Source organism: Zea mays, chromosome 8 (genome assembly GCF_902167145.1).
Source record: "Zea mays cultivar B73 chromosome 8, Zm-B73-REFERENCE-NAM-5.0, whole genome shotgun sequence".
Classification (NCBI taxonomy): Eukaryota; Viridiplantae; Streptophyta; class Magnoliopsida; order Poales; family Poaceae; genus Zea; species Zea mays.
In genome coordinates, this window is record NC_050103.1 from 102,396,420 (window position 1) to 102,417,737 (window position 21,318).

At 48.7% G+C, this 21,318-nt stretch overlaps 1 protein-coding gene across 1 annotated transcript; it reads right to left on the reverse strand.

Moving 5' to 3' along the window:
• Positions 1-15,420: 15,420 nt before the first annotated feature.
• Positions 15,421-19,787, reverse strand: LOC100274588 (uncharacterized). The gene is made up of 3 exons (NM_001148941.1): positions 19,454-19,787; positions 18,729-19,312; positions 15,421-16,368 (listed from the first exon to the last, which is right to left on the reverse strand). The coding sequence occupies exons 1-3, from the start codon at positions 19,740-19,742 to the stop codon at positions 16,342-16,344; spliced, it is 900 nt and encodes a 299-aa protein (NP_001142413.1). The 5' UTR covers positions 19,743-19,787; the 3' UTR covers positions 15,421-16,341.
• Positions 19,788-21,318: the final 1,531 nt, after the last annotated feature.

The following is a 21,318-nucleotide window of genomic DNA, read 5'->3' on the forward strand; positions in this document are numbered from 1 at the left end:
GACGCGCGCCCCCCAGCCGGCAGAGCCGAAGTGACCGCCGTCACTTCGCCGCTCCACTAACCGGCCTGACAGAAGGACAGCGCCGCCTGCGCCACTCCGACTGCGGTGCCACTTGACAGAGTGAGACTGACAGGCAGTCAGGCCCTGCCGAAGGCACCATAGGAAGCTCTGCTTCGCCCGACCCCAGGGCTCAGACTCGGGCTAAGTCCCGGAAGACGGCGAACTCCGCTCCACCCGACCCAGGGCTCGGACTCGGGCTAGGTCCCGGAAGACAACGAACTCCGCCCGACCCAGGGCTCGGACTCGGGCTAAGTCCCAGAAGACGACGATCTCCGCCTCGCCCGACCCAGGGCTCGGACTTGGGCTCGGCCCTAGAAGACGACGAACTCCGCTTCGCCCGACCCCAGGGCTCGGACTCCGCCCCGGCATCAGCCGGCGATCTCCGCCTCGCCCGAATCTGGGGCTCGGACCCGACCTCAGCCACAGAAGACAGACTCGACCTCGGCTTCGGAGGAGCTTCCACATCGCCCAACCTAGGGCGCAGACCAGCCACGTCAACAGGAGGCGCCATCATCACCCTACCCCGAGCTGACTCGGGCCACAGGGAACAAGACCGGCATCCCATCTGGCTCGCTCCGCCAGATAGGCAATGATGGCGCCCTGCATACTCTGTGACGACGGCGGCTCTCAGCCCCCTTACGGAAGCAAGAGGACGTCAGCAAGGATTCAACCGCTCCGACAGCTGTCCCTCCGCCAGGCTCCATCGCTCCTCCGACGGCCACGACATCACACCAGCTGGGTGCCAAAATCTCTCCGGCTGCCACAACGGCATGTACTTAGGGCGCTAGCTCTCCTCCGCTAGACACGTAGCACTCTGCTACACCCCCCATTGTACACCTGGATCCTCTCCTTGCGCCTATAAAAGGAAGGACCGGGGCCCTCTTAGAGAGGGTTGGCCGCGCGGGGACGAGGACGAGACAGGCGCTCGCTGGAGGTCGCTCGCTCCCTCTCCTGCGTGGACGCTTGTAACCCCCTACTGCAAGCGCACCCGACCTGGGCGCGGGACGAACACGAAGGCCGCGGGATTCCCACCTCTCTCACGCCGGTCTCCGGCCGCCTCGCTCTCCCCCCTTCGCGCTCGCCCTCGCGCTCGACCCATCTGGGCTGGGGCACGCGGCGACATTCACTCGTCAGCTCAGGGACCCTTGGCGGGGCCTCTGGCAGGAGAAGCGGGCGACGCTTCGCCTTCGCCATAATGACCGCGTCAAAAAAGGTACGCCGCGTCGTTCGATTTCGTTTCCTTTTCCTTTTTTCCTCTTTCTCTCTCTTGCAACAGGGACCGGGAAAGGGGGATACCCCGAAAAGGATCCTTCCCCGAGAGGAAACCAGGCTCCGAGCCCCCCTACTGATCAGAGGTTCGAAGGCTGGCCCCCCGGAAGGGTTCGACAGCCGCCTCAGATCGCATGGGCCCTACACCCACTATTGGTCAGAGGTTCGAAGGCCGGCCCCTCGAAAGGGTTCCACGGCCGCCTCAGGCTACTCGGGCTCCGTGCCCATTACTGATCAGGGGTTCGAAGGCTGGCCCCCGAAGGGTTCACAGCCGCCTCAGACGCCGAGCGAGGGATGACCATGGGTACGTTCGATACATAACCAAGGCTCGGGCTGCACTCCCGAGGTACCCTAGGACATTTCCGAGACTAGCGGGAACGATCTTGTAACGGAATCCCATCAGAGGGAGGCATCGAGCCCTCGGACCCCGTCGCCAGGGGACCGGGTCCGGCAGATCACCCACAGGTACTTTTGGACGTGCCTCTGGGCCCCTAGCCGACCCCTAACGAACGGGGCACGGACGTCCACTCGGATTACCCGCTTGCAGCTCATCGGAGACACCATGTTCGGCGCCCATCGAGGGCAACATGGCGCTTTCCCCCCCTCCTCCTTGCGGAAAGGCGACGCAGGGGCGTATGTAAAAAAGCCGAGTCTGCCCCTGACCGCCCTCTCGCTCTGTGCAGAGGCTCGGGGGCTGCTCTCGCAAACCCGGCTCCGGCCGAACCGTTGACAGCGTCAACATACCAGCCCGAGAACTTGGGACCCGACCGTACACCTGGGCTACGGCCAGCTCGCATGAGGGAACGACCAGACCAGCCGAAGCATTACGTGATGCATTAAGACCTCGAAGGAGTGAAACCACTCCTTCGAGGCCTCGGGGGCTACACCCGGCGGGTGCGCTCGCGCGCAACCACCAGAACAAAACGCAACCGAGAAAGACTGGTCCCCTTGCAAAAAAGTGCGACGAAAGCCTCCAAGCGAGTGCAAACACTCCCTTCGAGGCTCGGGGGCTACTGTCGGGGACCATAATTAGGGGTACCCTCAAGGCTCCTAATTCTCAGCTGGTAACCCCCATCAGCACAAAGCTGCAAAGGCCTGATGGGTGCGATTAAGTTAGGAATCAGTCCATTCGAGGGACTCGATCACGCCTCGCCCGAGCCTAGCCTCGGACAAGGGTAGCCGACCCCGGAGGATTTCCGTCTCGCCCGAGGCCCCCCTTCAGCGGCGAACATATTTTCGGCTCGGCCGAGGCCCTGCCTTCGCCAAGAAGCAACCCTGACCAAATCGCCGCACCGACCGACCAAATCGCAGGAGCATTTAATGCAAAGGTGGCCTAACACCTTTATCCTGACACGCGCCCCCCAGCCGGCAGAGCCGAAGTGACCGCTGTCACTTCACCGCTCCACTGACCGGCCTGACAGAAGGACAGCGCCGCCTGCGCCACTCCGACTGCGGTGCCACTTGACAGAGTGAGACTGACAGGCAGTCAAGCCCGGCCAAAGGCACCGTAGGAAGCTCCGCTCCGCCCAACCCAGGGCTCGGACTCGGGCTAAGTCCCGGAAGACGGCGAACTCCGCCCGACCCAGGGCTCGGACTCGGGCTAGGTCCCGGAAGACGGCGAACTCCGCCCAACCCAGGGCTCGGACTCGGGCTAAGTCCCGGAAGACGGCGAACTCCGCCCGACCCAGGGCTCGGACTCGGGCTAAATCCCGGAAGACGGCGAATTCCGCCCGACCCAGGGCTCGGACTCGGGCTAAGTCCCGGAAGACGGCGAACTCCGCTCCGCCCGACCCAGGGCTCGGACTCGGGCTAAGTCCCGGAAGACGGCGAACTCCGCTCCGCCCGACCCAGGGCTCGGACTCGGGCTCAGCCCTAGAAGACGGCGAACTCTGCCTCGCCCGACCCAGGGCTCGGACCCGACCTCGCCCATGGAAGACAGACTCGACCTCGGCTTCGGAGGAGCTTCCACATCGCCCAACCTAGGGCGCAGACCAGCCACGTCAACAGGAGGCGCCATCATCACCCTACCCCGAGCTGACTCGGGCCGTAGGAAACAAGACCGGCGTCCCATCTGGCTCGCTCCGCCAGATAGGCAATGATGGCGCCCTGCATGCTCTGTGACGACGGCGGCTCTCAGCCCCCTTACGGAAGCAAGAGGACGTCAGCAAGGATTCAACCGCTCCGACAGCTGTCCCTCCGCCAGGCTCCATCGCTCCTCCGACGGCCACGACATCACACCAGCTGGGTGCCAAAATCTCTCCGGCTGCCACAACAGCATGTACTTAGGGCGCTAGCTCTCCTCCGCTAGACACGTAGCACTCTGCTACACCCCCCATTGTACACCTGGATCCTCTCCTTGCGCCTATAAAAGGGAGGACCAGGGCCCTCTTAGAGAGGGTTGGCCGCGCGGGGATGAGGACGAGACAGGCGCTCGCTGGAGGCCGCTCGCTCCCTCTCCCGCGTGGACGCTTGTAACCCCTACTGCAAGCGCACCCGACCTGGGCGCGGGACGAACACGAAGGCCACAGGATTCCCACCTCTCTCACGCCGGTCTCCGGCCGCCTCGCTCTCCCCCCTTCGCGCTCGCCCTCGCGCTCGACCCATCTGGGCTGGGGCACGCGGCGACATTCACTCGTCGGCTCAGGGACCCCCCGGTCTCGGAACGCCGACAGTTTCTGTTTGGAGACCCTGGACAAACAACATCATATCTTCTCCCTCCGCCGGTGGAGCTGCTGTAGAGACGAGGGATGAGAAGCACAGTAGGAGCAGGTCTGAGGTCTCTCCTCATCATCCATATTTTTTAAGAAGTCCAAGCACTAGCAAAACTATGCCGGTGACGCCACGCCATGAAACCAGGCTTGCCCAGCTCCGGTCCGGTTCGTTTCTTGCCGTGAGGTTTTTTTGACCATGGGCATGAGGTGGTGGAAGCGGGTGGGGTGGGTACTGCTGGTGCTGGGCAGGCAGGCGTTTGCTTGGGAGAACGGCCTTGCTGCGGGTGCCGGCCGACGGGCGGGCGGCAAACCGAACCTGCCTGCCACACATACCGCGCACCGTTGGGCATCGACGACCACCACGATCGCTTTCTTCCGTGCCTAGTGCTGTGGCGGTGCTTTCATTCGCCGAGCCTAAAAAAGAGGCACGTCTGCAACAAAAGGCTAGAGCTGCTAGCTGTTGATGGTACTGGTGCCTTCGACTCCAAGTGCCCGTTGTGTTCTTCGGATCGCATCCGATCGGGGGAGTGATAATTGGAAGGCACGTGATCGATAGACAAGTCAGCGACCTCAGCAGCAGGAGGCATCACCGCATCATGCATGTCAGCACGAATCACCGAGAGAGTTTCATGGAAGTCACCATGAGATATCCTGGTTTCAGGTATAACAATCTTATTAGGTCCATCAGCCTTTCCTGTTCTGAGCAAGTTGAAGTAGGCATTATTTGTCTGTTTGACCAACGTCATCAATATTGTGATAAATTTATGTTTTGTTTATCTACTACAGCTCAAGATTGTCACTAAATTTCAACGAATTAAGGTGGATAGCGTCAGATTTGAAGATGAGAAGCTTCAGGATACCTCGTATTGGGCTAACATTACCATTCCCATGGCACCGTTACCATTCCATGTTTCTAATGCACTGAGGGTCTGAGGCCACGCTTCTGTATATGCCTACCGCCAAGACACCTTGAGCTACACATGTGATTTGTTATTATCTTGAAAGCGTAATTGTGCCAATACTATAACCTTAATATTCTTGCTTATCTATATTTTTTCTGCCATCAAGAATGAGGCAATTAGATAAGGATATTTGTTAGCTTTCTGAGTCTTTAAGCGTAGCAGTAAAAGTTTTGGCACACCATTGTTTTAGTTATTATGATCTGAACAACCCGTTTTATATAGGGAGCTCATGGCAAATGCATCCTCACAACAGGACGATGGAGCTCAAGGCGTCAAGTGGTGGCTCACTCGGACTCGCGCTCCTCTGCAAGGCACTGTTCCTTATGAGGGTTCCCATTATCATTGCGCTTGCATCGCCTGTCACTAGGGCTCTGAGCCATTAGAGGCTCGTCAATTTATGTAAATTTATGTTTCGTTACAATGCACGGGCACATACCTATAAGATATTAAGATCGAAGATAATATATATATATCGTTTGTTTTCAAGTATTACCTAACACTGTTTAGATGTACATAAGTTACCATGATATTATGTCTCCGTTGCAACGCACGGGCACTCACCTAGTATGGGATATAATTGTCTATTCACAAATGTAGATGTGTCTATCTTTAGAAGGTGTGATGGTTCACTAGCTTTTAAGGGTGTACTAGACGGCAACTTTATTTAGTTGATTTTGCAAAAGAAGAGGTCGGTCTAGATGCATGCTTAATTGCTAAGACTTGCATGGGCTGGCTGTGGCATCGCCGTTTAGCACATGTGGGGATGAAGAACCTTCACAAGCTTCTAAAGGGAGAACACGTGATAGGTCTAACTAACGTGCATTTCGAAAAAGATAGACCTTGTGCAGCTTGTCAAGCAGGTAAACAAGTGGGAAGTGCTCATCACATCAAGAACGTGATGACTACATCAAGACCCCTGGAGCTGCTGCATATGGACCTCTTCGGACCCGTCGCCTATCTAAGCATAGGAGGAAGTAAGTATGGTCTTGTTATAGTTGATGATTTTCCCGCTTCACTTGGGTATTCTTTTTGCAGGATAAATCTGAAACCCAAGGGACCCTCAAGCGCTTCCTCAGGAGAGCCCAAAATGAGTTTGAGCTCAAGGTGAAGAAGATAAGGAGCGACAATGGCTCCGAATTCAAGAACCTTCAAGTGGAGGAGTTCCTTGAAGAGGAGGGGATCAAGCACGAGTTCTCCGCTCCCTACACACCACAACAAAATGGTGTGGTAGAGAGGAAGAACAGGACGCTCATAGACATGGCAAGGACGATGCTTGGAGAGTTCAAGACCCCCGAGCGATTTTGGTCGGAAGCCGTGAACACGGCTTGCCACGCCATCAACAGGGTCTACCTTCACCGCCTTCTCAAAAAGACTTCGTATGAGCTTCTAACCGGTAACAAACCCAATGTGTCTTACTTTCGTGTTTTTGGGAGTAAATGCTACATTCTAGTGAAGAAGGGTAGGAATTCCAAATTTGCTCCCAAAGCCGTAGAAGGGTTTTTGTTGGGTTATGACTCAAATACAAAGGCGTATAGAGTCTTCAACAAATCATCGGGTTTGGTTGAAGTCTCTAGCGACGTTGTATTTGACGAGACTAATGGCTCTCTAAGAGAGTAAGTTGTTGATCTTGATAATGTAGATGAAGAAGACGTTCCAACGGCCGCAATACGCACCATGGCGATTGGAGATGTGAGGCCACTGGAACAAGTGGAACAAGATCAACCTTCTTCCTCAACAATGGTGCATCCCCCAACTCAAGACGATGAACAGGTTCATCAAAAGGAGGTGTATGATCAAGGGGGAGCACAAGATGATCATGTGATGGAGGAAGAAGCACAACCGGCACCTCCAACCCAAGTTCGAGCGACGATTCAAAGGAATCATCCTGTCGACCAAATTTTGGGTGATATTAGCAAGGGAGTAACTACTCGCTCTAGATTGGTGAATTTTTGTGAGCATTACTCTTTTGTCTCTTCTATTGAGCCTTTCAGGGTAGAATAGGCCTTGCTAGATCCGGACTGGGTGTTGGCCATGCAGGAAGAGCTCAATAATTTCAAGAGGAATAAAGTTTGGACACTGGTGCCTCGTCCCAAGCAAAACGTTGTGGGAACCAAGTGGGTGTTCCGCAACAAACAGGACGAGCACGGGGTGGTGACGAGGAACAAGGCTCGACTTGTGGCAAAAGGTTATGCCCAAGTCGCAGGTTTGGACTTTGAGGAGACTTTCGCTCCTGTGGCTAGGCTAGAATCAATTCGTATTTTGCTAGCATATGCCGCTCACCATTCTTTTAGGTTGTTCCAAATGGATGTGAAGAGCGCTTTCCTCAACGGGCCGATCAAGGAGGAGGTGTACATAGAGCAACCCCTGGCTTCGAGGATGAACGGTACCCCGACCATGTGTGTAAGCTCTCTAAAGCGCTCTATGGACTTAGGCAAGCCCCAAGAGCATGGTATGAATGACTTAGAGACTTTTTAATTGCTAATGCTTTCAAGGTTGGGAAAGCCGATCCAACTCTTTTCACTAAGACTTGCGATGGTGATCTTTTTGTGTGCCAAATTTATGTCGATGACATAATATTTGGTTCTACTAACCAAAAGTCTTGTGAAGAGTTTAGCAGGGTGATGACGCAGAAATTCGAGATGTCGATGATGGGCGAGTTGAACTACTTTCTTGGGTTCCAAGTGAAGCAACTCAAGGATGGCACCTTCATCTCCCAAATGAAGTACACGCAAGACTTGCTAAAGTGGTTTGGGATGAAGGACGCCAAGCCCGCAAAGACGCCGATGGGAACTGACGGACACACCGACCTCAACAAAGGAGGTAAGTCCGTTGATCAAAAAGCATACCGATCTATGATAGGGTCTTTACTTTACTTATGTGCTAGTAGACCGGATATTATGCTTAGTGTATGCATGTGTGCTAGATTTCAATCTGATCCAAGGGAGTGTCACTTAGTGGCTGTGAAGCGAATTCTTAGATATTTAGTCGCTACGCCTTGCTTTGGGATCTGGTATCCAAAGGGGTCTACCTTTGACTTGATTGGATACTCAGATTCCGACTATGCTGGATGTAAGGTCGATAGGAAGAGTACATCGGGGACGTGCCAATTCTTAGGAAGGTCCCTGGTGTCATGGAATTCTAAGAAACAAACTTCTGTCGCCCTATCCACCGCTGAGGCCGAGTATGTTGCCGCAGGACAGTGTTGCGTGCAACTACTTTGGATGAGGCAAACCCTCCGGGACTTTGGCTACAATCTGAGCAAAGTCCCACTCCTATGTGACAATGAGAATGCTATCCGCATAGCGGAAAATCCTGTTGAGCACAGCCGCACAAAGCACATTGACATCCGGCATCACTTTTTGAGAGACCACCAGCAAAAGGGAGATATCGAAGTGTTTTTTGTTAGCACCGAGAACCAGCTAGCCGATATCTTTACCAAGCCTTTAGATGAGAAGACCTTTTGCAGGCTGCGTAGTGAGCTAAATGTCTTAGATTCGCGGAACTTGGATTGATTTGTAGCATACATGTGTTTATGCTTTGATCATGTTCCTTATGAATTTTGTTGTTTACTTGTGGTGCTCAAGTTGTACAAACACTCCCCGGACCTCACAAGTCCTTTTGCAAGTGATGCACATATTTAGGGGGAGATGTGCTACAACTTGACCCTTTGAGACTAACCGTGTGCTTGAGTTTGCTTTATTTAGTCTCAAAGGAGGTTTGAAAGGGAAAAGGTGGACTTGGACCATGTAAGACTTCCACTGCACTCCGATGAGAGGGTAACTTATTCCAAGTTCATCTCATGTACCCTTGTTGCCTTTGTATTCTTATTTGAAGATTTTGGTGAGGCAATGGGGTTTAAGGGCCAAAATTGATCCCGTTTTGGTGCTTGATGCCAAAGGGGGAGAAAATAAGGCCAAAGCAATAAATGGATCAGCTACCACTTGAGAAATTTTGAAAATAGTAGAATAGAGCTTTTGGTTTGTCAAAACTCTCTTACTGTCTCTTTTGTCAAAAGTTGGCCTCTTGTGGGGAGAAATGTTGATTATGGGAAAAGGGGGAGTTTTTGAAATCTTTGATCAATTTCTCTTGGAATACCTCTCTTTATGTCTCTACAAGTGAATTTGACTTAGAGATAGGAAATTGAGTTTGATTTGCAAAAACAAACCAAGTGGTGGCAAAGTATGATCCAAATATGCCCAAGTTGAATCAAAACAATTTGTGTTCTTATTTGCATTGATATTGCACTTGTTCTAGTTGCTTTGTGTTGTGTTGGCATAAATCACCAACACAAGTGCTTAAGTGTTGAAGTATCCCAAGTGATGGACAAAGTGCAAATCAAAAGTAAAGGTATGTTTCTAGACTTAGTACATTGTTTTATGGACTAATGTATTGTGTCTAAGTGCTGGAAACAGGAAAAATCAAGTTGGAAAAGAGATGGATTTGTTCAGCCAAAGTCTGCTCAGTCTGGATGCACCGGACTGTCCGGTGGTGCACCGGACAGTGTCCGGTGCGCCAGGCTGGCTCTGGCGAACTTACTGCTCTCAGGACTTCGACGACGGTGTACGGCTATAAATCACCGGACTGTCCGGTGGTGCACCGGACTGTCCGGTGAGCCGTTCACAGGCGAAGTCGTCGCTCTCGGGAAGTGATTAACGGCGTACGGCTATAATTCACCGGACTGTCCGGTGTGCATCGGACTGTCCGGTGTGCATCGGACTGTCCGGTGAGCCAACGGTCAGCCGAGGATTCCGCGCGTGACGCGTGGCCGAGCCAACGGTCACATTGGGGCATCGGACTGTCCGGTGTGCACCGGACAGTGTCCGGTGCGCCAATGGCTCTGAATCAGCAACGGTCGGCTTCGCCAAACAAGGAAAGAAATCAGCACCGGACAGTGTCCGGTGGCGCACCGGACTGTCCGGCGCGCCAGGCGACAGAAGGCAAGATCTGCCTTCCTGGAATGCTCTCAACGGCTCCTAGCTGCCTTGGGGCTATAAAAGGGACCCCTAGGCACATGGAGGAGAACACCAAGCATTCCCCAAGCATTCTTTGAGCATAGTTGATCACTCACACTTCGTTCTTGCGCACTTGTTCGACATTCTTAGTGATTTGAGCTCTGTTCTAGTGTGAAACTCGTGATAGTCTCTTGAGCTCAAGTCTGGGTCTTGTGTGTGCGTATTTGCTGTGATCTTTGTGTCTTGTGTGAGTTGCTCATCCCTCCCTTACTCCGTGCTTCTTTGTGAACATCTTTGTAAGGGCGAGAGACTCCAAGTTGTGGAGATTCCTCGCAAGCGGGATATAGTAAAGCAAAGCAAAACACCGTGGTATTCAAGTGGGTCTTTGGACCGCTTGAGAGGGGTTGATTGCAACCCTCGTCTGTTGGGACGCCACAACGTGGAGTAGGCAAGCGTTGGTCTTGGCCGAACCACGGGATAAACCACTGTGCCATCTCTGTGTTGATCTCTTGTGGTTATTGTGTTTTGTCAAGACTTCTCTCTAGCCACTTGGCATTATTGTGCTAACACTTAAACAAGTTTTTGTGGCTTTAAGTTTAAGTTTTTAGAGGATCACCTATTCACCCCCCCCCCCCCCTCTAGGTGCTCTCAAACACCTCAAGCCATCAATCATAGATACATCTCTTCTAAAGCCTCGCGGCAGCGTCACCGCCAGCTAAGCTCACAGCCATAAGCCTCCATAACCAGCTCGTCGAAGTTTGACTCCTGCCCAAACTCTAGCGACAACTCCGACGAGGAATTTCTCTTCGCCCGTTCATCTCCCGGGGCAACCCAGAATATCGTTGTGACCAGCTCGGTGAGAGCTTCGTCACCGCGCTTCCGGTTCATCGATCGGATCTCTGGTTCATCATCAAAAACCAAGATGACGAACAACAACGAGAGGTTGAAGGGCTTGATTGCAAGGTAAGTTAGTGGTTTGTTAGAGGTCTTTTCACAAAATAGGTTTGACGCTTTCCACCTAATAGATAACCACCACCATAGTCCCTTTTACATGCAAGATTGTCATGCAACATGAATTTAACAGTAGGTACAATCATAATAAGTTGGCAACAACTATGTCATGCATTTATAGACAAACATTTTCCACCTTTAACGAACTTAATTAACCAATTAGATTGCGTCATGTCACATATTTCTGTGCGGCCCCACTAATTTATTAAAAATGCGATATCTTTTAGGTCAAATAATTTGTTTTTATCTGTTCCAGTTGTGTTAGGTTCATATTAATTTATGCGTACGTAGTAATAACATTATTTTAATTATGCCACATGGTTTAATTAACAATTAATTAATTACTTGTTTAATTAATGTTCATTAGCTAGATAATCTAGTTAATCTAATTTATAGTTCTAACCTACACATTTTATAAATAATTGTTAATGATTAATATCAACTCAAATATTTTAATTGAACACCTACTTAGTTTAAATGTAATATCTATTGGATTGCATCTATTAGATTTATTGCGCCTAAATACCGTTTTATTCATAAAATCTTCGTTTTAACTCTGATTTTAATGGTTTTTGAACCTACGATCTCGTAGAGACGCGTAAGATATTCTTACGCTGTTTGTTCATATGCTTTGGTGTAATGTTACCATATTCATTATTTGCTTGATTGTATGTATTGCTACGAGTAAAGGCGAGGTGACGAGGAATCAGAAGCCTAACTTTTGGGTCAACATCTGGACAACATGTTATCGCAAGTATTAGGCAGTTGTGCCCTTGATCACTTTTCTTTACCCAATAATGTTTATATTAATAAATATGACATGTTCAGGTTAACTTGATGGGACCTAATAGGTTATCCTAGTTTTGTTTACCCCACACCTTACAAACAAATGAATTATTGGGTAGACTTGCTATTTCTCTACCTGGTTTTGGGATTAATATTATATCTGAACTATGATCATGTTCCATTATTATTGTGGTTTAATTATTGTTCATGATAAGACTATTGTATTGATTGGAACATGGAGCTTAACTTGATATAACAGTGCTACCACAAGGGTGGAATGGAACACCCTTGGCTGACTAATTAGGAAAGCTAGTGGACGACTATCTTATCCAAAATGTGCAAGGATGATAGAGGAGTTACCGGTGTAGGGAGATTCTTGGATCGATCATGCTGCGATGGCTTTCCGGACAAGGGATTCCTATATCGCTCTTCTCACGAAATCGTAGCGGGTTTTCTGAAGCTAGTTGGAACTTTGTAAAGGCCTCGTAGTGGATCCCTAGCCATTCACCTAGGAAGTGTCTAAGGTCCTTGCAAACCCTGGCTAGATGGGATACACGACTTGTGGGTAAAGGGCGCAACCTCTGTAGAGTGTAAAACTAGTATATCAGCCATGATCACGATCAAGAGCGACTCAGGACTCTCGCATGATTAATGTTATGGAATTTAATTTAATTTTTTATATGCATTGCATTGTGGGATTTATTATAATTGTGATCTCTTATTTAATTGGGTTGGTATCTACTTATACTTAATAACTGCTAATAAAACTTTGACCAACTTTAAAATCAATGCTCAGCTTTAATCATCTTCTTTGGTAAGCTTTACACTTCACATGAGCCCCACCGTAAGAGAGCTCATGCACATTATTCCCCACAACTTGTTGAGCGATGAACGATGAGTTCGTGAGAGATCTAGGTCGTCGTCTCCCAGTCAACTATGGTTGCAGAGGATCGTTGCTGTCATAAGATGTAATTATTTAACTATTTTGTACAGAACTCCTATTATATAGTAAAGATGTGACTTTCGTTTTTGTACCATGAGTCATCATATGTGTGAGACTTGATCCTAGCATACATTTGATTTGCGCCTAGATTTGCCCTTAAATCCGGGTGTGACAGATTTGAAACAAATCGGTAAGTTTGCTCACAACAAACGAGATGTCAGGCCTCGTAGCGCTAGCTAAATACATGAGTGAACCAATTATTTGGGAATATCTCAATTGATTCCTTGCTATTCTTCGTTTTTTCTTCAATAGCTTACTAGGATCATAAGGCGTTGGAGCAGGTTCACATTCGCTAAAACCAAAGCGACTCAAAACCTTTTCCACATAATGGGATTGCACAAGTGTGATCCCACCATTGCCTTCTCTCAGTAGTTTAATATTAAGAATAACATCAGCTTCTCCCATATCTTTCATTTCGAAATTATTAGACAGAAAGTCTTTTGTCTCTTTAATCACATCAAGACTTGTCTCCAAGGTTAGAATGTCATCAACATATAGGCATAAATATTTGCCTGCTTCGTTCACAACAAAGGCAACAAATATCAAAGTTTTATCGAACTTTTCATGGCATTTCTTATGTGCTTGTTTTAGGCTATATAAAGATTTCAATAATTTACACAGCATGACTTCTTGACCATTTGCTACAAACCCAACTGGCTGCTCCATGTAAATTTCCTCATCTAGTTCTTCATTTAGAAATGTTGTCTTAACATCCATTGGTGGACGAGAAGACAATTAGAGGCAGCCAATGAAAGTAACACACGAATTGTGGTCAATAAAGCCACAGGTGAGTAAGTATCAAAGAAATCACCACCTTCCTTCTGTGAATAGTCTTTAATTACAAGCCTCGCCTTGTACCTTTCAATAGTACCATCAGGCCTAAGCTTTTTTTGAACACCCATTTACTCCCAATGGGCTTACACCCATAAGGATGCTCAACGACCTCCCAAGTTGCATTGGACATAATAGAATCCATCTCACTCCTTATTGCTTCCTTCCAAAAGTCAGCATCAGGAGAGGAATATACCTCTTCAATGGTACTTGGTGTATCATACACAAGATATACAATGTAATCATCACCAAAGAACTTTGCAGTGCTTGGTCTCGTACTCTTTCGAGTTGATACACTGTCATCTTCCACAGGATTATGTATATGGGATTCCTCAGTGTGTTCTACCGGAATAAATGCTCTGATTAGTGCAATGAATATAGCAAGACATGTGTTTTAGATAAGTCCACTGTATTATATTATATTTTAGATATGTATTATACTTAGAATAATGTGCAGCAGTATCAGGGTTGTACATACTCTAAGAGATTGCATGGTACAATCCTGAGACCTTGGATTATCAATGCAGCTAAGAGACAACTAGGGATGAAAACGGGACAGGAAATTCCCGTACCGTCCCATTTCCACATGGATTGGAAATTAACCGAACAGACCCAGTCGACGGGTGACGTTTGAGCCCCGTCGTCGACGTCCCACCACAGGATCATCAGTCGTTCACGACGCGAGACGGATTTGGCGAGCTGTTCGCCACGACGAGCGCGGAGCCAACAAGCGCCACCCCGCCACAATGACCCGACTAGTGCCGTAGTGCGCCGAGGAGGGTTTACAATTCCGGGATTTTAAAATAGTTGCCACCGGCCGAAAAGCAAGTTCAGATCAAATTCAAATAAATTTAAAATTTATAAATCTTTTTAATAGGATCTGACATGGGTTAGGGTTGGATTGCATGGGCAGTTTCGGTCCGAAATTATAACCCCTGGTGCCGAGGCGCTTGGGGCGTTTAGCGCTGCTACGACTCGCTCGGTTTGCTACCGGACGGCGGGGATCTGGTCCTACCGTCAACGTGGCATCTTGGGGCCAAGTACGAGACGTTCGATCCGATACCCGAGGACGCCATGAGCCTACAGGATGGCTATGCCGGCGACGAGGACGTCTGGAGCAGTGCATTGGCTTGTCAAGGACTGGAAGCAGCTCTCTGCAGGCCGCGATTGTGATTGTTTTATGCACACTTTTCTTTTTTTCTGGTTGTGATCATGTTCAGTGTTCAGGAGTAATTTATATAGACCATATGTACAGCATATCCAGATCATGCATTATGAAGGGATCAACGGGTATATATGTGAGATATAGAAAGAATGTAATAAAAATTCGGCACTTTTGTTTGATACTTTCTCTGTTCCTTTTTGTTGTTCTTGCCAAAAGGTATTTTCTGTGTTCGCAGATGTAAGATATTTTGGACATGGACATGGTATCCAGTACACACATTTGATTTGACTACCTCTATATTGATGAAAAAAATCACTCCATTATGAAACTATTATCATAATAAGTTCGACGATGCTATGTCCACGTGACCAATCTAGATACATTTACGATGTTGCCGTTTTTTTTTTTTTGCCAAATACTAACAACCCTTTAGGTCTTCACGTGATGCGTAGAACCTTAAGATCGGCTCTACGAAATGTCGGACGGTTCGTAACAGGTTACTGGATCGTCCACAGTAGGCATCAAACAGTTCGTGGTTGCGCATTGGACCGTCCACCGTGGCAGCGTGTAGGCAACAGGTCGTCTATGATTGCATGGTACACTATGATTGCATGGTACAATTCTGAGAACTTAGACTATCAATGCAGAGACAACGTGTATAAAAAATCATACACAAAGGTCACCTTTTTTTATCTTTGAAACACAACACAATACTTAAAGACATACACGATCGAGATTCGTAAGAGTACAGACGTTGCCGAACGGAAAGCTCACTTCGACCGAGTTTAAGTGGATTCTGAACACAAATAAGCCAAAGCAATAGCACACATGTTGGCTGACGCACATCTCTCTCACAGCAACAATGGCACAATGGTCCGTTAAGCAGCCAGCGTGGCCGTGGCCGTGGCATCGGCCGGGCCTTCTGCCTCCGGAGCCACCAGCTGGGCGATGTTCTCCACAGCACATATCCTGCCGCTGGCCAGTCCGGCCGTCAGGTCCTCGACTTCCATTTTCACCACATCACGGCGGTTGCCAATATCAGCTGCATACCTGCTCGCGCAGTACACCCCGACGGCCATCACCGCCATCCCGTAGATGTTCGTGGTAACCAAGCGGAATGGGGTCGAGACCACCGCGGCGAGAGGTCCACCGATGATGGAGATAGCCTGCCCGCTCTGCCCGACAACGCCCTGCTCAGCGACAAGAAGGCCAGTCTTGCAGTATATCGCGAAGTCCTCGCAGTTGCTCTTGAACAGGTTGTAGCACCTGAAACCGTTGCTCAGCAGGTATCTGGCGCGGCGAGCCACCGTGTCGTCAGGGTCAGAGGGAGCGAGCGTGCACGTCCCTCCTCGCGCTTTGGCGAGGAAGAGCGCCGGGTTGACTGCGTACTCGAAACGGTAGAGAGCACCCCCAGCTAGGAAGCAGCTGAGGCAGGAGGATACCACGCCGTTCGTCTCTGTGCTGCTGTCGCTGGTTTCGTCGGTGCACACCGGGCAAGGCGTGTTGCTTCGTTTTGGGGTGGAACTCACAAGAATAATATCGACGACAGTTCCTGTTCCGACCTCCTGTCCTCTTCCTCTTGTGAAATGGATCACCTTATCATCGCCCACATATATTCCTGCGAGAAACGTATGGTTACATCTGTAACAAATTTACTGTGAATGGCGCCTCAAATTGCATAGAACCGTGTCCATTAAAAACTCCTCAATGCATCACAATTCACAAGGTGGGTTCAGTGTTTAGGTCACTGTCTCAGTGACACAATGCGTGGGAGTGGCATATAACAGGTAAGGGGAACATTCATGGTACATAAGAAAATCCCCCCCAACCCCCCAAAAAAAATACCTACAACGTTTCCTATTCCTACAAGGTTACCCAACGATATACAATCTGTAATAACAATTTCATTTTTCCCATGTAGCACCTGTCAAAAGGTGATCAAAGGCCAAAAACATCTATGCATACGGCAAAGTACTAAGGGCTGGTTTGGAGACAAGGGATTTAGAGGGATCCATGGGGGAGGAAATCTCTTGCTATTCAACAAGGTATTTCCTCTCCCATGGATCTCCTCCAAATCTCATCACCAAACCAGCCCTAAACGTTATTTGGAGGGATCCATGGGGGAGGAAATTTTTGGGAAATGATAAATAAAAAGAAGAGGAGGAAGGTAGGCAGTACGGAGGCATCTGAAGGCAAAAATTTCACAGGGATCAATTCAATTTCCACGGGATTAGGGGGATCTATCTAGTTCCAAATGGAACTTGTCTATTTTGTTTGGTCTGACATAGAACTCCTATTGAGTTTATACTTCAAACTCTGAAGATCGGTGCGACAGAGCATGCACAGCATTTAGTGGATATGCCCACTAAATGGTGCTGGTGTTGATATCTAGAGAATCAATCCAACCCCCAAGAAATTGTGATCAAACAATTGTGCACTCAGTATCAGTATCAGCTCTCTCCTTGTGATCAAACAATTGTGCACTCAGTATCAGTATCAGCAATGCGTGGAAGCATGATACTTGAAGTTAATGATGACGATGCATACAGGTTGCTCCCACTCCCAGACATTGACTCAAGAAATTTACAAAATATGGATCTGCCAATCCAGGCGTTGGTCTCAGCTGAGTGAATTAAGCTTGCACTAATTTCCTTTCTTTCATGTTGGTCTCAGGGAAAAGAAGAAAACAGAATAAGGGCATTATGAATAACTCCAACAAAATTTGCCAGAGTGAATGAGGCAGCAATGTTCCCTATTATATAAACAGAACCTAGCCAAATTTGAGCCTTCAAATAGAGACTGCAGTTGTTTATCACTTTTAGACTGCAGTTTGGGGCGCTCTGAGTAGCAGCGATCTCCTGCTACTTGGGCGCCAGTTTTAGCGTACCCTGCAGTTGGCACAGCAGCACCATGTCTCCAAAGATAACACCTGCACTACCTTGGTATAGAGGGGGTGAATAATTTTCTGGGACACGCGCAAATGTGCTTTGCCTCTCTGTCCTGCTTCACTGCAAGGACTATGTAAGTGTGTTGCACTCACCTACATGTCATTATATGTGCAATATCTAATGCTAATTTCCTGTTTAGCACGTTTTTCCTCGAACAAGCAGTTATTATTGATCAAAGGCTGAATTGTAACTGCAGGTTTGAATGTGATTCTCGATGATGAATGGGTTCAGTGACATTCATGTATGGCAGCATAGGCTGATTTACTAGTGAATAAATCTGTTCAATGATCATTTATCACTGTTGAGCACTTTCTCATTGCAAAGTGATCTGTATACTTCATGATGTGTGTAATTGATCAACTGTGAACTAGTTGAGCTAAATTCTAGGATAAAATGGATGATACCATACTTGGTCAAGGATTCTAAAAGCCTTTTAAGCCTTGGATGGCCATTGGTTTAGCAACCCGTACCGAGAATCATTAGAGGATAATTCTGTAGCATTTTTTCTAGTTATATTTACCTGCTTATTGTGTCAATTGCCATGATGCTTGCTTATGACATTGTGAGTAGCATAAATCTATCCTAATGTGCTGATTAAATGTTCATCTTGTTTACTGCAACCTTATCGTGGTTCTTGTATGTCTTTTATTTGCTAAATTGGGAATCAACTTTAGTTGCTAAAAATGTGCCTTATCGCACAACAGGTTGCACTTGACAAATCAAAATCACCAAAAGCACTTCTGGTAGCAAGGTAACACCCAGAAATATGACCTATTGGCTACTTGGTCCACGAATTTTAAGCACCACAATGGGAGCAAGTTAAACGGAGCCAACTGTTCTTCTTTCTCATATACCTTCCTCCTATTATTTTTCAAGGACAATCATATCCACTAACTAGAATGTAATCTTTAGTTAGCAAAATGGGCTATTAGAGTAATGAACTGACCGGACAAATACACAGAATTCTAAATAGATTAATGCACACAACATGTAATGTAGCAAGGAAAACAAGTGTGTGAACTAAACTTACCGCACTGGAATCTTGGCCGACCACAAGAAACAACAGTTGAGGCTGAAACTTATCAATCGATGGAACAACCAACTCGTTCATCGCATATTCATACCCAGCATCTCCACTTCCATTAGGCAAAGGTATATTGAGATTGTACCCAAGCCCCTTGCCCTCACCAATCTCATCGACGGAGCCACTCTGCGGATGCGATGGCCCCCAAGAACCATGCATCATGTGAAGAGACATCGTCAACACGGTGTCTGTCCGATAGAAGCCCTCCGCGGTGCCATTCCCGTAGTGCACATCAATATCCACAACGGCGACCTTTGCGCGCCCGGAATCCAGAGCCAGTTGCACAGCAAGTCCGGCATTGTTCAGAAAGCAGTAGCCATCGGCGTGGTCGGGCTGCGCGTGGTGGCCAGGGGGGCGAACCAACGCGTAGGCCAGGTTCCCCTGCCCGTCTAGTATGTGCTTCGCGGAGGAGAGCGTGGTCCCGGCCGCTAGAAGCGCCGCACCCCAGGAGCCCGGGTTCAAGAACGTGCCCTCACAGAGCTTCTTCTTGGCTCCGGTGGCGTTCGTCTGGACGAGCTCCTCTATGTATTCTTCAAACCACAAGAAGATTTTGGCCGGCGTCCGTTTACGAATATATTTTACAACGGAAACACCAGAAAAAAGAGACAGTTTGGTCAATCAAGATTCCAGAAAACGAAGTTAGTGAGGGGATTTCGGCTTTGGGAGTTGACCTGAGGAGTGGAAGGAGAGGAGCTCGGAGGCGTGGGCAGGGCGGCCCGAGTGCCAGGAGAGGAAGTGCGCGATGGGCCCGCGGCGGAGGATGGAGACCATGTTGCGGACGCGGTCGGCGTTCTCCGGGTGTTGGTCGAGCACATCCAGGAATCCGGGGTCGCGGCCCGAGTCGAACACGCCGCGGCCGGCGTCGTGGGCCAGCATGCCCTCGTCCCAGAACACCGCTAGCTTGTCTCCCAGACCAGGCGGTGGCGCCCCCGCCGGGGGCGGGGAGGATTCGGACGCCATCGGTGGGGGTCTGACTCAGCGTCCCAGGCTCCCAGCAAAATTGCAACCCTTTTTTTTTCTTTCTTTCGTGAGCGGATTCAGAGACAGTAATATAGGGATAAAAGTGGTATCCGACTGTTAGGACAAATTTAATATTTTAAAATAATAATTTGATGTTAATCTTTTTCTATGTTATCAAACACATTAATACAAATATAAATAAAATATTACATAAATTGTTTTATATGTTATTTGTCCCTACAACACAAATAGTTGAAAAAATTACCGAATTTGTTTCCGAATCCATACCGAAGTTTATATCTATTATTTAAGAAAATATAGGATGAATTTAAGGTTTATCTTTTATGAATCTTTACAAGCTGGATGTTAAAAATAAGAATACAAATTTGTATGGTAGATTCTATATTCTATTTATTCGTAATAAAAGAAAAAACGACTAAAAAACTTATTACCGAATAAATACCGTTTCCGACCGTTTTCATCCCTGCAGTAATGTACAAAATTGCAATTGGTGTTTGCATGGGCCAGAATGTGAGCCCATGGGCCCTTAACTTTGTGTTGCTCTCCTCGGGAGATGTATGTACATATGGACCTTTGGTGGCTGTTCTAGCACTAGCAGTTCTGCTGTGGGTCCTTTGTTTGGAACTGAAATTCAAAATCTATAGCTATTTTTTAATCACACTAAGACACATCACATACATGTACGTACATTTAGTCCTATCACACTCTACACACAGTGGCTTACATACATGCATATATTCACTCATCTCAATGGCCATACAAAAAAAGACAGAAATTTTAGCTCTTTAATATTAAGATATATAAATTACCTGTTCAACTTTGCCAATTGCACTTTAGTTCTCAGAGAAAACATTTGCCCTTCAGTTCTAGGGTTGAGGCAAGAGCTACGTACGTGCTGACCTTGCTGTCCGTGCAGATGCAGATATATAAAGCAGAAGAGAGATGTATCTTGTGTAACCATACATGACGGTAACCCCCGTAGGTCGCAGATACCCAGGCAGGCACACCATCGATCGAGGTAGTCTGGTTCCATACTTCCATTCCATCCCAACCACCAGTGCATGCGCGCGAGAGTGGCCGCGGCCTCCTCCACGCTACTCAACAGTGCATACACACGAGATAGCTAGTACTAACTAGCTAGCCGATCGAGCTGTAGTGCTGCTCATATCAGTTGCATGCGCCGTGCGGCAGTGACCGATCGTTGCTGGAAGATGAGCAGGGACAACGGCAAGGTCGGGTCGAAGCTGCGGCTGAGCCTGTCGCGGTCGTCGTCCGGGGCGACCGGCGGCCGTCCTGGCGGCGGCGGCGGCTCGCCGAGGAGGCTGTCGTCGTCTTCCTCCTCGACCGCGTCTCCCCCGAGATCGTGCGTGTCGTTGGAGGGGAGCCCCGAGGCGGAGGCAGGCGACGCGCCCATGATCCTGGCGTGGTGCCCCCGGTGCATGATGTACGTGATGCTGTCGCGGGTGCCACAGCACCGCGTGCTCCTCGACTTTTCAACGACGCCGCTCCTCCCAGGCCCACCGACCCGCGCCACGCCGGCGCTGCCAATAAGGAA

Excerpts from the sequence above, each read along its gene's own strand:
- LOC100274588 (NM_001148941.1), bottom strand. The coding sequence starts at position 19,742 with ATGGCGTCCGAATCCTCCCCGCCCCCGGCGGGGGCGCCACCGCCTGGT. Across the intron at positions 19,313-19,453 it reads CCTCTCCTTCCACTCCTCAG|AATACATAGAGGAGCTCGTC; the intron begins GTCAACTCCCAA and ends TGTGGTTTGAAG. Across the intron at positions 16,369-18,728 it reads TCGGCCAAGATTCCAGTGCG|GAATATATGTGGGCGATGAT; the intron begins GTAAGTTTAGTT and ends CGTTTCTCGCAG.